General features: G+C 42.1%; 1 protein-coding gene across 1 annotated transcript in view; it reads left to right on the forward strand.

Moving 5' to 3' along the window:
- Nucleotides 1-15,790, forward strand: part of FAM171A1 (family with sequence similarity 171 member A1) — a 124,360-nt gene that overhangs the window by 61,462 nt on the left and 47,108 nt on the right. Inside the window, exon 2 of the mRNA XM_072955035.1 lies at nt 11,030-11,257. Within this exon, the coding sequence (XP_072811136.1) occupies nt 11,030-11,257 (228 nt within the window). The remainder of the gene's footprint in view (nt 1-11,029; nt 11,258-15,790) is intronic.

Consider the following 15,790-nt stretch of genomic DNA (forward strand, 5'->3'; position numbering starts at 1 on the left):
TCAGGCCTTCAACTGACTGGATGAGGCCCACCCACAGGAGAGAGGGCAGTCTGCTTTACTCAGTGTCACGATTTAAATGTTCATCTCCCTCAAAAACACCCTCACAGAAATACTCAGAATAATGTTTGATCAAATATCTGGGCACCCTTATGGCCCAGTGAGGATGGGCCATTAACCACATATCATTAACCATCACAGATACTGAGAAAGGAAAGCCAGGGGGTGGGAGGTGGGTGCAGTTTCAAAAAGATGGTCCTCAGCCATATAGAGTCATGCCAGGACAGCAAACAACCTGAGGAGTGCAGACCCCCCACCCACTCTAGCTCACAGAACTCCTGGGAGGACAAGACTCCTGGCCATATGATGAGACTGAGCCAGGGACACCTTACTGCCCTCCTGCACTGAGACAGGACCTCTCACACTGCTGCTCCTAAATAATTTGCCTCCTCTGTGGTCCCTGCAGTCAGAGAAAACACCTGCTTCCTTATGTTGCTGTCTTCTAAATCAAAATCCAGCATGAGGGAGGAGCAGATTAGCAGAAGTTATGTTAGCAGAACCAAAATCCGTTCCTCCACCCTACCTGCCAGGGAAGCTGGGAAAACAAGTTTCTGGCTTATGCCCTAGACCAAACGCATGATATAAGAACCTACTGAAATCTTCAGAAGATGCTGGCCATCCAGGCTTACCTTCCCCTGCTACCCATCCTTCCAATCTCAGCTTCAGCCTTGCTCTCTTCCAAGAAGCATTTCCCCATTGAAGTCAATAAAGCATAATCATGGCCAATTTTCATGCCAGACATGCTTGCAGAGCCAAAGGTACCCCTTTTTAAATGTTTACTGTCACACCTACATTACCTGTATACAGATACTGTCAGATCTTTTTTCTTTGTTTATTTGTTTGTGTTTATGTTTACAAACTCCAGACCCTATTAGTCTCTTCTTTGCTCTTTTTCACCCAGTTTCATCTTTTTTGCTCTCTAGCACAAGAATTGGTCTTACCTCTCCCGAGGACCCCCTGCCCCCCCCAAAATACTATAAACTCCTTACAAACAGTGGCCATATCTTTTTTTTAATGGAGGTCCTGGGTTGATGGAGTTAAGGAGATTGAACCCAGGGCCTCGTGCTTGCTAAGCATGTGCTCTACCACTAAGTTTTACTGTCCCCCCAACCATATCTTTTTATTCTTCTCTTTTTAAAGTCACACAGTTCCTAGCATCATACCAAGCACATAGTAGCTGATCAAGAAGTATTTTCTGATTAAGTACAATTAATTAGTTATCTGAATTGATTAATGCTTCTCAAATGAATTTTGGTAGTCTCTATTTAGAACAATAATGAATAAGATATAAGTGGAACAAAAAAACCCAGAGATATTTAGGCAGGTATCAGATGGTATCCAGAAATGCCTATTAGTTTTAGTAATTTATTCAACATGTATATTGAGTGCTTCTGTGCCAGATGCTATTCTGTGTGCCTGGGATACTTGAATAGAGGAGAAAAGAGAAAAAGACAAAATAGCTCTCTCAAAGCTTACGTTCCAGAAGGGTCCAACAGCTAACACATGATAATAAATAAATGATAACAAATGATAAACATATTGGAATTGATCCGCGTAATGCATAAAAGAAAAAGCAGAACACAATAATATCAGGGGTTCAGGGAGAGGCTGGAATTGACATTTTAGATAGGATGGTCAGAATTGTAAAGAAAAAATGTTTTTAGACAATCAGAGAAAATTGAATAGTTTCTGGGTATGAGGTTGTTCTATGAATTGGACCTGATAATGGCATTTGGGGGCATGTTTTTTAAAAGTCCTTATCTTTTGTAAACTGATGTATATATGGGGAAGTAATGTGACCTAACAGGATGTCTGGGATTTACTCCAAAATGGTTCAGCAAAAAAAAAAAAAAAATTGAGGAAGGAAGGAAGGTGAAATCAGTTGAGGGGAGCACAGATGTGACAGGAATGGTAGAAAGTTGATATTTGAAACTTAGTGCTGAGTGGGGGGTGGTCCTCATACTGTTCTTTCTACCTTCTTTCCCTTTCTTTTTTTTCAGTGGAGGTACTGGGGATTGAACCCAGGACCTGGTACATGCTAAGCCTGTGCTCTACCACTGATCTATACCCACTCCCTATACTTTATACTTTTGTAAGTGTTCTAAGATTTCCATAATAAAAGTTAAAAAGAAAAATAACTAGTGGTCAGTCAAGGTCTCATTCAGGAGGTGACATTTAAGCAGAGGCTGAGGAGGTTAGAGAGGGAGCTGGGTGGATGGGTGTCCAAGGGAGAGCGTGCCAAGCAAAGAAACAACACAGAGGTCCCTGGCCACCTTGCCACTCCTTGAATGGGGGCAGGGCAGAGGTATAGGAAATGAGGCTAGAGGGTAATTCGGTTGTGGGGTGGAGAGCACCAGGAGTCTGTAAGTCACTGTAAGGACTTCAAGTGAAGGTCAGATCTGGGAGTGCTACAGTCATACTTGATATGTTTTCCTTGGGAGTTTGTTGAACCACCTGGATACCCTGGATTTATTTATCCAGATTCTGAGATTAACATTTGTAACACATTACATCTCCATCTGAAAGAAGTTTCTGCAGTGATGGAAATGTCCTCCCAGTGCTGTCCAGTATCTGAGCCACTAGCGCCCATGTGACTGTTGAGGACTTGACATGGGTCTGGTGTGGTGAGGAGCTCAATTTCTAATTTAATTTAATTACAAGGAATTTAAATTTGAATTGGCATTGAACCGAATTTAAACTTGAATTGGACCTGCCTGTGCCTGGCAGCTCCCACACTGCAGTCTTAGGAGATAGTTAGTGTGGAGATATTTCCCTCCATGCTGGTTCTTACTTCCTTCAAGCAACCAAGCCATTCTCACCTCAAGGCACTTGTAGCTCACCTGCGCCCATTTGCCTGGCCAGTTCCTGCGTCTCCTTCAGGCCTGAGCTTAAATGACTTCTCCTCAAATGGCCTTCACAGGTGAAAGTCAGGCCTCCTCCATCATGCTGGCCTTTTGCACCCAGGTTTCCTTTGAGGCATTTTCCCCGATTTGTAATTACACTTGGTATTTAATGTCTCAAGCCCAGAGCCCCTCCAATTCAAGGGTCCGATCACCACTGTCTACTAACCACATCGTCGGCATACAGTAAAACTGAATAAAACTGACTCAGTCATCTCTCTTTTTTTCTTGATGAGCCTGGCCAGAGATTTGTCAATTTTGTTTACTCTTTCAAAAATCCAGGTCTTAGTTTGATTGATTTTTTTCTTTTTTTTTTAACCTCTTCTTTATTTATTTCCTCCCTAATCTTTCTTATTTTTTTCCTTCTGCTGACTTTAGATTTTGTTTTTTCTTTCTCTAATTCTTTTAGGTGGTAGGTTAGGTTATTTATTTGAGATTGTTTTTGTTTTTTGAGGAAAGCCTGTATCGCTATGAACTGGTGGTCAGTCAAGGTCTCATTCTTAAAACTGTTTTTGCTGCATCCCATAGATTTTGTGTGGTTGTGTTTTCATTGTCATTTGTCTAAAGGTATTTTATAATTTCTTCTTTGATTTACCATTGATCCATTGGGTTTTTTAGTAGCATATTGTTTAGTCTCCATGCTGTCACTTTTTTTCTCATTTGTTTTTCTGTTGTTGATTTCTAGTTTCAAGCCATTGTGGTCAAAAAATATGCTTGAAATAATTTCTATTCTCTTAAATTTGTTGAGGCTTCTTTTGTGCCTGAGTTTGTGGTCTATCCTAGAGAGTGTTCCATGAGCTCTTGAAAAGAGTGTATATTCTGTTTTGGAGGGGAGGTGTGTTTAATGTCTTAAAATATTAACCAAGTTCTACTGTTATATTGTGTCATTTAGTTTCTCTGTTGCCTTATTTTCTGTCTGAAAGTTCTGTCCAATGATTTAATGAGGTGTTAAAATCTCCTACTATTATTGTATTACTATCAACTTCTCCCTTTATGTCTGTTAGTATTTGTTTTATATATTTAGATGCTCCTTTACTGAGTGCATATATATTAATGAATGTAATATTCTCATCTTGTATTTTTCCTTTGAGCATTATATAGTGTCCTTCTTTATCTTTCTTTATGGCCTTAGTTTTAAAGTCTATTTTGTCTGATATGGGTATTGCTACTCCTGCTTTCTTGTCATTTGCATTTGTGTGAAACATCTTTTCCATCCTCTCACTTTCAATAACAAAATAAGAAATGAAAATGGAGAAATTACAACCAACACCACAGAAATACAAAAAAAAATCATAAGAGAACACTATGAATGACTATATTGCAATAAACTGGACAACTTAGAAGAAATGGACAAGTTTCTAGAAACACACAGTCCACCAAAACTGAATCAAGGAGAAATGGATCATTTGAACAAACCAATCACAAGAAGTGAAATAGAATCAGCAATAAAGAAACCTCTCTGCAAACAAAAGTCCAGGACCAGATGGCTTTACTGGGGAATTCTATCAAACATACGAAGAGCTCATACTGATCCTTCTCAAATTCTTCCAAAAGATTGAAGAGGAAGAAATACTCCCCAACTCATTCTATGAAGCCACCATCACCCCAAAACCAAAGCCAGGCAAAGACACTACCGAAAAAGAAAACTATAGGCCAGTATCGTTGATGAACATAGAAGCAAAAATCCTCAACAAAATATTAGCAAACAGAATCCAACAACACATGAAAAAGATTATACACCATGATCAAGTTGGATTCATCCCAGGGACACAAGGATGGTTCAACATATGCAAATCAGTCAATGTAATACATCACATCACAAGAGAAAGGACAAAAATCACATGATCATCTCCATAGATGCTGAAAAGGCATTTGATAAAATTCAACCCCCATTTATGATAAAAACTCTAACCAAAGTGGGTATAGAGGGGACATATCGCAACATAATAAAAGCTATTTATGACAGACTTACAGCCAGCATAATAATCAACGGTGAAAAGCTGAAAGCCTTTCCACTAAAATCTGGAGCAAGACAAGGATGCCCGCTCTCACCACTTCCATTCAATATAGTGTTGGAAGTCAAGACATACAAGACAAGAAAAATAAATAAAAGGTATCAAAATTGGAAGAGAAGACGTAAGACTCTATATGTTGATGACATGATACTATATGTAGAAAACCCTAAAAGCACCACACAAAAATAACAAGAGCTGGTAAAAGAATTTGGCAAGGTAGCAGGATACAAGATTAACATACAGAAATCAGTGGCATTTCTTTACACTAACAATGAAATATAAGAAAAGGAAGGTAAAGAAACCATCCCTTTAAAAACTGCATCCAAAAATATAAAATACTTAGGAATAAACCTGACCAAGGAAGTGAAAGACTTATACGTGCAGAACATCAAAATATTGACTAAGGAAATTAAAGATGACTTAAAGAAATGGAAAGATATCCCATGTTCTTGGATTGGAAGAATTAATATTATTACAATGGCCATACTACCCAAAGGAATCTACAGATTTAATGTGATCCCTGTCAAATTACCCAAGACATTTTTCACAGAACTAGAACAAATCATCCTAAAATTTGTTTGGAATCACAAAAGACCCAGAATTGCCAAAGCAATACTGAAGAAAAAAAAATGAAGCTGGAGGAATAACCCTCCAATACTTCAGATAATACTACAGAGCTACAGTATCAAAAGAGTATGGTATTGGTACAAAAACAGACATATGGATCAATACAACAGAATAGAGAGCCCAGAAATGAACCCACGAAATTTTGGTCAATTGATCTTTGATAAAGGAGACAAGAACATAAAAATAGACTTAACATGCGATTCAGCAATCCCTCTCCTGGGCATATACCCAGAGAAAAATAAAATTTTAAAAGACACATGCACCCCAATGTTCATAGCAGCACTATATACAATAGCCAAGACATGGAAACAACCTAAATGTCCATCAACAGATGACTGGATAAAGGAGATGTGGTATATTTATACAATAGAATACTATTCAGCCATAAAAAAGGAATAAAATAATGCCATTTGCAGTAACATGAATGGATCTGGAGATTGTCATTCAAAGTGAAGTAAGCCAGAAAGAGAAAGAAAAATATCATATTTACAAAACAGAAACAGACTAACAGACATAGAAAACAAATTTATGGTTATGGGGGGAGGTGGGAAGGGATAAATTGGGAGTTTGAGATTTTCAGATTCTAATACATATATAAAATAGATAAACAACAATTTCAGACTGTATAGCACAGGGAACTATATTCAATTTCTGGTAGTAACTTATGGTGAAAAAGAATATGAAAACAAATATATGTATGTTCATATATGACTGAAGCATTATGCTGTACATCAGAAATTGACACAACATTGTAACCTGACTATACTTCTGTATATATGTGTATATATGTATGAAAAAAACCTGACTGAGATGAAAATAGAGAGGGAGCAGTGCCAGTGTTCCCAGTTCTGGGGGCCCAGGTGAGGAGCCACTCACCCAGTTTGGGGAGGGGTTGGTAAGTCTGGAACAGGTTTTTGAATACACCAGAACTAGGACTCTCAAAGTGTGGTCAGGAATTGGCAACGTGAAAGCAAGGTTGTAGAAAGGCATTTCCTACAAAGATGAGAAGCAGCAATAGGAAAGAAAATAGGAAAAGTCCAGGACTGTGTCTGGGGCTATGGTACATGAGGATCTGGTGGGGCTTGATTGTGGAGGACCTTGGATTGCTTGAAATGGATCCTGTAGGTCAGGGATGGGCAGATTTTTCTTTAAAGGGCCAAAAGGAAATAGTTTAGGCTTTGCAGTCCTTTGGTCTCTGTCAAAACATCTGAATTTCACCCCTGAAATGCAAAACAGCCTTAGACAAGATGTACATGACTGGACATGGCTCTGTTTCAGTAGAACTTTATTTATGGACACAAATCTGGATTCCAGGTAATTTTCATGTGATACAAACTATTATTGCTTTTTTCCCCTAACATTTCCCTATCATTTCAAAGTGTAAAAACCATTCTTGGCTGATGAACCATGCCAAACAGGCATCTGGCCACATCTGGCCCTCAGCCACAGTTGGTGGGGAGCTAACGGGTTTGAAGAGGAAAGGACATGGTCATATCAGCATTTCAGATTGTCTCTCTGGCTTCAGTGGGATTTCAGCGATCAGGTCTTGAAGACAGTGGCAATTTCTGTAGAGAGATGGAACAGCAGTCTGGGAGATAGATGTCCAGGGCCTGAATTAGGACAGAGTTAACAAGGATGGGAAAGAAAGACTGGCTTTGAGACCTATATTCTGGAATCAGAATCAGCAGAACTTGGTGATTGATGTTCAGGGTCAAGAGTACAAGAATAATGTCCCAGCTTCAATTTAGTAATCAGGTTCTCCAGCTCAGCAGGATCCATAAAGTTCTCACTGACCAACAAAGAAAAATAATGCATCTTAATGCATATTTAGGTCTGAGACTATTGATATAGTCTTCCTTTCATCTGCAAAATTAGATAAATAAATAGTAAAGAGTGTCCCTCCTCATCATGAGATCAGTCTCCTGGTTGTCATTTAATTCAAATAATTTTGTTTGCTGTTGAATGGACAATCTAAGTGTTACTCTATACAAACAATACCCCAATGGGCCATTTCTATAACTTCTGCTCAATTTTTCTGTGAACTTAAAACTGCTCTAAAAGAAAATAAAGTCTAACTGAATGAGAGCTACTGTTCATGCTATACTGTCATACGAATAAGGCAAACTGCACATTTTAAAAAAAATGATACCCCAGTGGTCTCTAATGATTACCTAACCATAGTGACATTTTTTCACATCCTATCACACCAAAAAAAAGTAGCTAAATAATTCCTTCCAAGGTATACAATTGCAGAACATAAACTAGGCTTTCTGTATTAGAAGAAGTTCAAGTGGTAGAATCTAGGATATCGATTATAGGAAAAGTCCTTCTTTCTCTGGTTATTTACCAATCCTTTGGCTTTGTCCAAATCTCAGCTGCTCTTGCCTTTCCAGCAAACACTGAAGAGAAGCAGAAGCCTTGTAATCCCAGTTGTTAGTAAGGGTTGCATAAACATAAGGTTACATAAATCATCGGTGCAGCCCTGCAGATTCACCGTCCCGCTTGCCCTGTTCTAGAGGATTTCTGCTATGCAGGTACAAATGACAGCTGAGTTCATCCATGTGATATCTCCCCATGCCACCTGAAGACAAGGAAGACCCAGTTCAGTAAGAAAACATGTGTGGTTGTATGTACTGCAAGTCTGCATTAAGATAACACTGATAAGATTGGAAGGAATCGGCTAATTATGTTTTGTAATGTTATGTCCTGATTTCCTTCATGTTGATTGTATCCCTCTTTTGGCAGTAGTTTTCTCCTCCTATAGTATGAAGTAACCAGGTTCAGTTTCTGTAGCACTTACTTTTTTCCCTACAAGGTTTTGAGAGATTTATTTGATGCAGACCTTATATAGTACGTAGATCTAGGATACTTTAGCAGTTTTTTACGGTCATCTACTCAAGAAATGTTTTAAGTCAGTGATACCAACCCAGGCTCTTGAAGTCTTTAATCAATAGAAATTGAGAAGAAGCCAGATGAGAAATTCCAGCAAGACTTTATTGGGGCTCGTGCTGCAGCACGAGGCAACAAAAATAAGTATCATGTGCCCTTGCTCACTCCCCAAGGAAGCATAAGGTGGTTCCTTAAATGGGGTAACAACAGGGCAGCAGGTCCATGGGTGGTGAAGGAGGCGTGGCTTAAGTGTTCCACCCACCTTCTTGCTGTTGCTTTGTGTGGGAATCGTGTGCAGTACCCTGCCTTTGCTTTGGCAGCTCAGAAGTGGCAGTTGGTCTGTGTTCTTTTTGTATCTTTTTGTTTGTAATTACCCCAACCTTGCATGCTTGCAGTTATTTTCAATCCCTTATAGTTTCTTTGCATTCTGTTGCTTGAGGAAATGTTTGTACAGATGCAAGCACTCCAGTAAAGGGTCCCACATCCCAGCCTATCTCATCAGTATGTGAAAAAATGAGTGAGAAAGTGATCAACTAACTGACATTTACAGTAATTGAAAAGGTTGCTTTATCATCATAAGTCGCCGACTCGAACCAAAAGAAATTCTCAGTGTGGTTGCCCCAGGTGAGGAAGAGCTTGGGCTGTCAAGTTACTACCCCTGAGAGGGATGTCTCATCCCTCCACTTTGTTTTAAACTTTCCTCCCCTCCTACTCTCTTCTCTGTGCCCTTTCCTGGGACCATTGGACACTATGACCAAATGCTTTCAAACATAGTGTTTGGAATAATGTAATGGCTCCAGCTTGTGTTTGTGCTTATCCTGAGAGATATATATATATTGTTATTATCCCCAGTTTATAAATGAGGAGCAAGACCTGGAGAGCATAAGTAACTTGCCCAAGGCCATGTGGCTAAAATAGGGTGGAGCTGAGTTTCCAACCCAGAGTGTGAATTGCATAGAACTCTAGACACATACACTGGACAGTTCCTACCAGGCCAGCTTGGGCACGCCTCCTCCCCTCACTCTCAGGCTGCTCCCCAGCCTGCCTTGACCTAGCCTCCTTAATAGTCTCTCTGCCGAGCTGGACTTCAGTGGTTCTATGAATGTGAGCTCCCTGCTCACCTGGCAATTCTTTGCTTTTCCTTGTCCCACCTCCCTATCCCAAGTCACCAGTAATGCTTTCAGATCTGAGGCAGCTCACAATGTCTGGCAGGTCATGCCTGTAAGTGACAAGTGGATTTAGGTCACTGGGCACCATTTATTCCCTTCATACCTAAGCAAAGGGGCTTTCTTAGAGCAGAATACATTGATCATTCTGGAATATATCTGGAATCAGCGTCCATTTATTGATGTCCACCGTGGTCCACCACCACCTCTTGCTGGGTTATTATAGAATTCTCTTAATTAGGTGTACAGTCTCCAGTCTTGCATCTCCCTGAGTCCATCCTTCACCCAAAGCCAGGTGTTTCTATGCATACGTTTGATTTTCAATCCCCTGTTTAAGACCTTTGTGACTTCCTATTGCCCTTAGGATAAAGAATCATCCTTTTAGCTTATAAATCCATAGCTGATCTGGCCTTTGCTGGCCTCCCTAGCCTTGTCTTTCCCTGGGCTTCATGCCCCTCACACTCCCCATCCAGCTTGCAGAACTTATTTCCATTTCTCCAGGAAGCATGGCTTCCTCTTGCCTCTGAGCCTTTGCACATGCTGTTCCATGAGTCTCCCTTTGTGCCTCCACTGTACATCTCCCAGGCATGGTGCTTGCCTGTCTACTCACTTTCCTTCACCACTGTAGTTGTGCATTTACTCATGATTCTAGTCTTGGAGTGTCAGCTCAATAAATGTCTCTTGTATGAATGAATGAGAGTTTCCCACTCCATTTTAATTTTTAACATTAATTTGCATCTGTCCATTTCCCATATTCATTATTTGGTCTTGCCAGTATTACTAACTCAACTTCAGCTATCTTTTCAAATGTTTTATTTTTCATTTTTTTCTTCTAACCTTCTCTCCTCTCACTCTTTGTATCCTCCCTCCTGAAGACATTTTGGCTATGTTTTAATCTAGTCTTTATGGTTACCAGCATAGCAACCCCACGCTGTACATACCCATGTTCACTAGGGTTGTTGAAGAAAATGACTGCAGATTTTAGTGCTTGCAGGGTCCCTCTGTAGCAGCCTGAGCCTTGCTTGGGCTGTGTTTGCCAGCAACACTGGGAAGGATACAAGAGCTTTGTGTTTGTTGCACAGCGTCTTAAAGGGATAGAATTTTTCTCTCAAATAAGTGTTGGTGTGAGCAGGAGCCAAGAGGGAAACAGTGTGTGATGGGCAGTGGTTTTGAAGCAAACAGGAAATCATGTAAAGTAAAAAATGATCTCTAAGAAGAAAATGTTTCCTTCTTAAAATGATTCATATTTTGGATATAGCTCTAGATTTTCTTAGCATGTTCTGCTTTCTTCCTGCCTTTGTGGTTGTAGCAGAATGGCTGTTGAAGTTGCCCAATTAATAGCTACTGTTTTTTTGTTGCTTTGTACTTCTTCCAGAGGTTACCCTGAAGGTCCACGTCAGTGATGCCAGCACCCATCAGCCCATCCCAGATGCCCTCATTGAGATTTTCACCAACCAGGTCTCCGTCGCCTCTGGCACCTCGGGGACAGATGGCATTGCCTTCATCAAATTCCAGTATAAGCTGGGCAGTCAGCTGATTGTCACCGCCACGAAGCACGCCTACGTACCAAACTCTGCCCCGTGGAAGCCAATCCGGCTACCCGGTAAGGTGGTCTTAACCTTTCTCTAAAACAGGGCTCGTGGTCAGACTAGGGGTGGAGTCAGATACAGAAACAATTTTGTAAGTCAGACTATCAGGAGAATACTTGTTCATTCTCTGCCTTATCTCTTGGGGCCCCTTATGTGAAGGAAAGGTGGGATCCTGGTACGAAGCTGATTGGGGCTTTGTGTTACTAGATGAACAGTGGAACCGAAGCCTTTTCTGCTCATCTCCCCATCTCCATTCTGAACCTTACTGATTGTAACTAGCCAGGGGAATTGGGGCAGTGCTCTGGAATGAGGCTTCCTCATCTTGCTTTAGGGGCCTGAGAGCAAGGCTGGCCAAAAGATGGGGAATGATGGCGAGACTGTCTTTCCCACCTTCTTACCTGCTAAGGAAGAACAATCCTGTGTGTTTCCTCCACTCTCAATACTCCCCTCCACTTTGGGCACTTCTTATCACCAAATGTGTGCGGATTTTTCCACACATCAAGCAATTTGCAGACTCTGTGACACCAGCAGGGTACTTACTTAATAGATTCCCAGCCTGTTACAAAGGCTACTAAAGGCATAGCTTTATGGAAGAGAGGTGTAGGGCAAGGTATGTGGAAGGGGCATGGAACTTCCATGCCCTCCTCAGGTGTGCCACCCCTCCAGCACCTCCAAGTGTTCACCAACCAAGAATCTCACTGAGCCCCATCTTTTTGGGTTTTTATGGAAACTTCATTATATAGGCATGGCTGATTAAGTCATTGGTCATTAGTGTTTGATTCAGCTTCCAGGCCCTCTCCGCTCCCTGGTGGTCAGGGGGATGAGACTGAAAGTTCCAATCCTCTAATCACATGGTTGGAATCCCTGGAAACCAGCTCCCATCCTTGGATTATCTAGGGGCTTTCCAAAAATCACTGTCTTAACTTAAACTCCCATTAAAAGGGACTTGTTATGAATAACAAATGGTCCTTTATTGCCCATATCACTTAGGAAATTCCAAGGGTTTTAGGAACTCTGAGTCAGGAATGAGACCAAGACCAAATATATATTTCTTATTATAAATCACAAGATCATGTTACCATTCACCACTGAAAAGCCATCAGTCTACCACAAGGGGCAAGGATGGTGCCTGACCATGGGTTCAGCTGGGGATGGTGGAGGTGGAGAGCAGCAGCTGGTGCCCTCTCTGTCCCATAAATTCAGGCTCCGTCTTATGCCTGGACCACATTTTCTTCAGGCACCATTGCTGCCAGGGTGGTAGGGGTTGGGGGAGCGTAGGCCTTGGAAACGAACTTACCTGGGTTCTGGCTCCAAATATGTGCTCGAGCCCCTCTAGCTCTGATGCCCATCTGTGCAAGATGGAGCTGATACCACCTTGTAGAGTGATTCTGGGTTTAAAAGTAGTCAACAAAGGTGCACCAGCTTTCAGGGCCTAGTAGGTGCTCAATAAATATACAGCACCCAGCACAGTGCCTGGCAAAATACCAACATTAGTGCTCATGTCTGTGCCCCTGGACATGCCCCATCAGTGTCCGTGCTGCCACTGGGGACACATGGGAGCTAAGTGTGACTGTGCCAGTCTTATCCAGCCCCCGAGTCTACCCTCATTCACAAAATTCTCTTTAGTTCAGTTTATACTTATTAAATGCCTACTATGTGCCAGACACTGCCCTGGCCATTGAGAATACAGATCTAGAAACTCAGAACTTGCCCCTACGGAGTTTATCATCTAGTTATAAAGTCAGCCACAGAAGCCAATTCCTTCGAATGGGATAAATGCTTTGATAGATTTATGTGCATGTGGACGTAGGGGATGCTGGGGAGGAACAGTTAGCCAGCGAGATGAGTGAATGAAGGCTTCCTGGAGAGGCTGAGAGGGGATCTGAGTCTTGAAGATGAATAGATATTAGCATCAGAAGGTGCTTGTGAAAACATACAGATTCCAGGACTCAGTCGTTCAACTGGGGAGATTGACCCAGGAGTGTGTATTTCAAAAAGCATCTCCTACCCCTCCCAACCCCGCTGGACATCTATGGATAAAAATGTTCACTAAATTTTGTGACCACTGCTTTGAGAGTTATGGAAAGTGAATTTGAAGTAGGTACAACTGAAGAAGTCCTTTAGGAAAATTTTAGAGAAAAAAAGAGAAATCTGAGAAATACTCAACCCACAAAATCCCAAAAGCCTTGGAGAATGGATAGGAAAGACATGGGGGAAAGGATGAATTAGAACAAATGTAAGTTGAATCTCAGGTTTCTGGCCAGTGATAGTGGGTAGAATAACAGATGGGCACTGGCTTGGGAGACCTGCCACCCTGTGGGTCCCTAAACTTGACTCCATTAATGCTGTAGGTTGAAAGACCCTTTTCCTCCCTCCCTGTGTGCCTCCCTCTCCCCAGGCTTGAGGCCCAGGCAAAGATGGATGGAAGTAGGGGTGGAGGTGGGGGAGACAGGAGAAAGGGAATGAGTGTTGGGGTCACCACTGATGATGAATTTAGCATAGATTGGATTTGAGCTGCCTGTGGGATGCCAAGGGTGTCGGCCTTTAGTTTGCAAAGAGTTTGGAACTTATACGATTCAGAGGTGGAGGTGTATTTTGAGGTCATTATCAGCACTGAGGGGAGGCTCCAAACTGTGAGCTCCCCCAGAGAGTGGAAGGGAGTGCGCCTGGGTCATAACCCTGAGGAGGCCAGCACAATAGGAACGATGATCCTTACTAAGTTACAATGAAAGAAAATGTTTGACCACCCCCATTTTTCACACCAAAAATAAATCACTGGAAACAGCCCAGAGCAGGGAGGAAGGGGTGGAGTTTAAATGGTATCCACACACCACAGCTCCACCTTTGCTGGAGGGCAGCAGCACAAAATACCACTGATTCTGTCCCGGTAGCTAGGTTCCCCAAAGTCACCAAGAACATTGAATTCATGAATCCCGAGTCATCTCTCCCAAGGGGAAATGCAGGGTTAGGTTCCTGAAGGCCTCCAGTCACAACACTTTCATCAACCGATCAGAACATCACCTTGTTTTACGTGTCTTTCTGTTTGGAGATGCCTGACTCAGTATTTATCAGTGGTTCCCGAACATTGCACCATAAACATTGTCTGAGTGAAGCTTGTCTCATGTGTGTTTCTGCCCTAAGGCACACCCCAGCCTTCAGGAAGGCCGGACAGCACTTCAGCACAACTCTTGGGGGCCATTTGAAATAGCGAAATCACCAACAGAAAATACAGCAGTGCAAAAACTTGGCGTTAAATAGGCGTCAAAAAGGACCCTGGCAGTCTGAGAGCTGAAACAAGAAGGCAGAGCGTGGCCAGGTTTGACCTCAGCTGGAAACATGCATGTCAGGAACTCAGATTTTTGGCCATTCTGCACATGTGCACAGAAGGCATCATGAATGTTGATTTGAGAGTTACAGAGACTTTAGTGAGTAGACACATATGCAAATACTCAATCCACAAATAAGGATCTGCTGTGCTGTAGTTACGTTCACTTTGACTTTGTTAATATGATCGTTTGGGGAAAAGCAACCATTTTCATCGTACACATTTTTTTCTTAAATGAGTAAATAATGGTTAAAATGTTGTTTAATTCAAAGAATTTCGGACTAGGCCTGAAGGCACCTGGGTTCTAGGCCTGCCCGCCCCCAGCTATCCCCACACATGTAAGCCCATCACAGCTTTCTGAGCCTGAATCCTTTCTAAAACTAAATCAATTAGACTGAATACACTTCAAGGACCCCCCCACCTCTTTCTTTTTCTCTGTGTGCCTTGTCCACATAACGAGATACCCGCTCTGTGCTTGTCTGCACTGTTATTCCTTTACTGTTCTCTCTGCAAGATTGTCTTCTGTCCTTTAATGCCCAGTGTGGCTGTTTTCTGTTCTCAGGAGCCTTCGTGCCTCTCCCAGGTAGTTAGATGTTCCTCTCTCTCTACTTACTAAAAACAAGACATCAGTCGGTCTCTCCTCTCCGATAGCTAAAATACCATCTGCTTGCAGATCTGAGCGTCTCTCTGCCACCTTCCACCCACCAGCGCGCTCAGGCCCTGTGAGTTCTGTAGTCCCCTCCCTCCTGCCCAGGAAGCGCCTGCAGGTGTCTCGCTCCTTCTCATCATACTCAATAGGAGAAACCAGTTTTTCTCCTACACATAGTAGGGCTTGAGGAACAGTGTGCTAGAGCAGATGCCTTATGTTTGGAAGTACCGAATGTTGTAGGTTAGAAATGTCTCAAAACCCTCTGTGATGGTCGCATACATCTCGCAAGGCCAGTCACAGGTGATTCCAGCTCGGAGTGCCCCAGAGGCTTTCAGGGCGCAGAAAAAGCCTTCAGGATCTGTGTGGACTCTTGAAGGGAGCAGAATTGTCCAGGCGTCTGCACTTAGAGAGGCGGGAAAATAAAACCAGAGTCTGGAGGTGAGTAGTTTCTTAGAGGCAGGAGCTATCTGGCTCTTTTTCTCTGACTGTTAGGTACCCTGTCATTGGGCAAAGGGATCGTTGTTAAAGATGCTTAAATTTACCCATGAAGTGATTATGTAGGATTTACCCAAG

Source organism: Vicugna pacos, chromosome 35 (assembly GCF_048564905.1).
Source record: "Vicugna pacos chromosome 35, VicPac4, whole genome shotgun sequence".
Taxonomy (NCBI): domain Eukaryota; kingdom Metazoa; phylum Chordata; class Mammalia; order Artiodactyla; family Camelidae; genus Vicugna; species Vicugna pacos.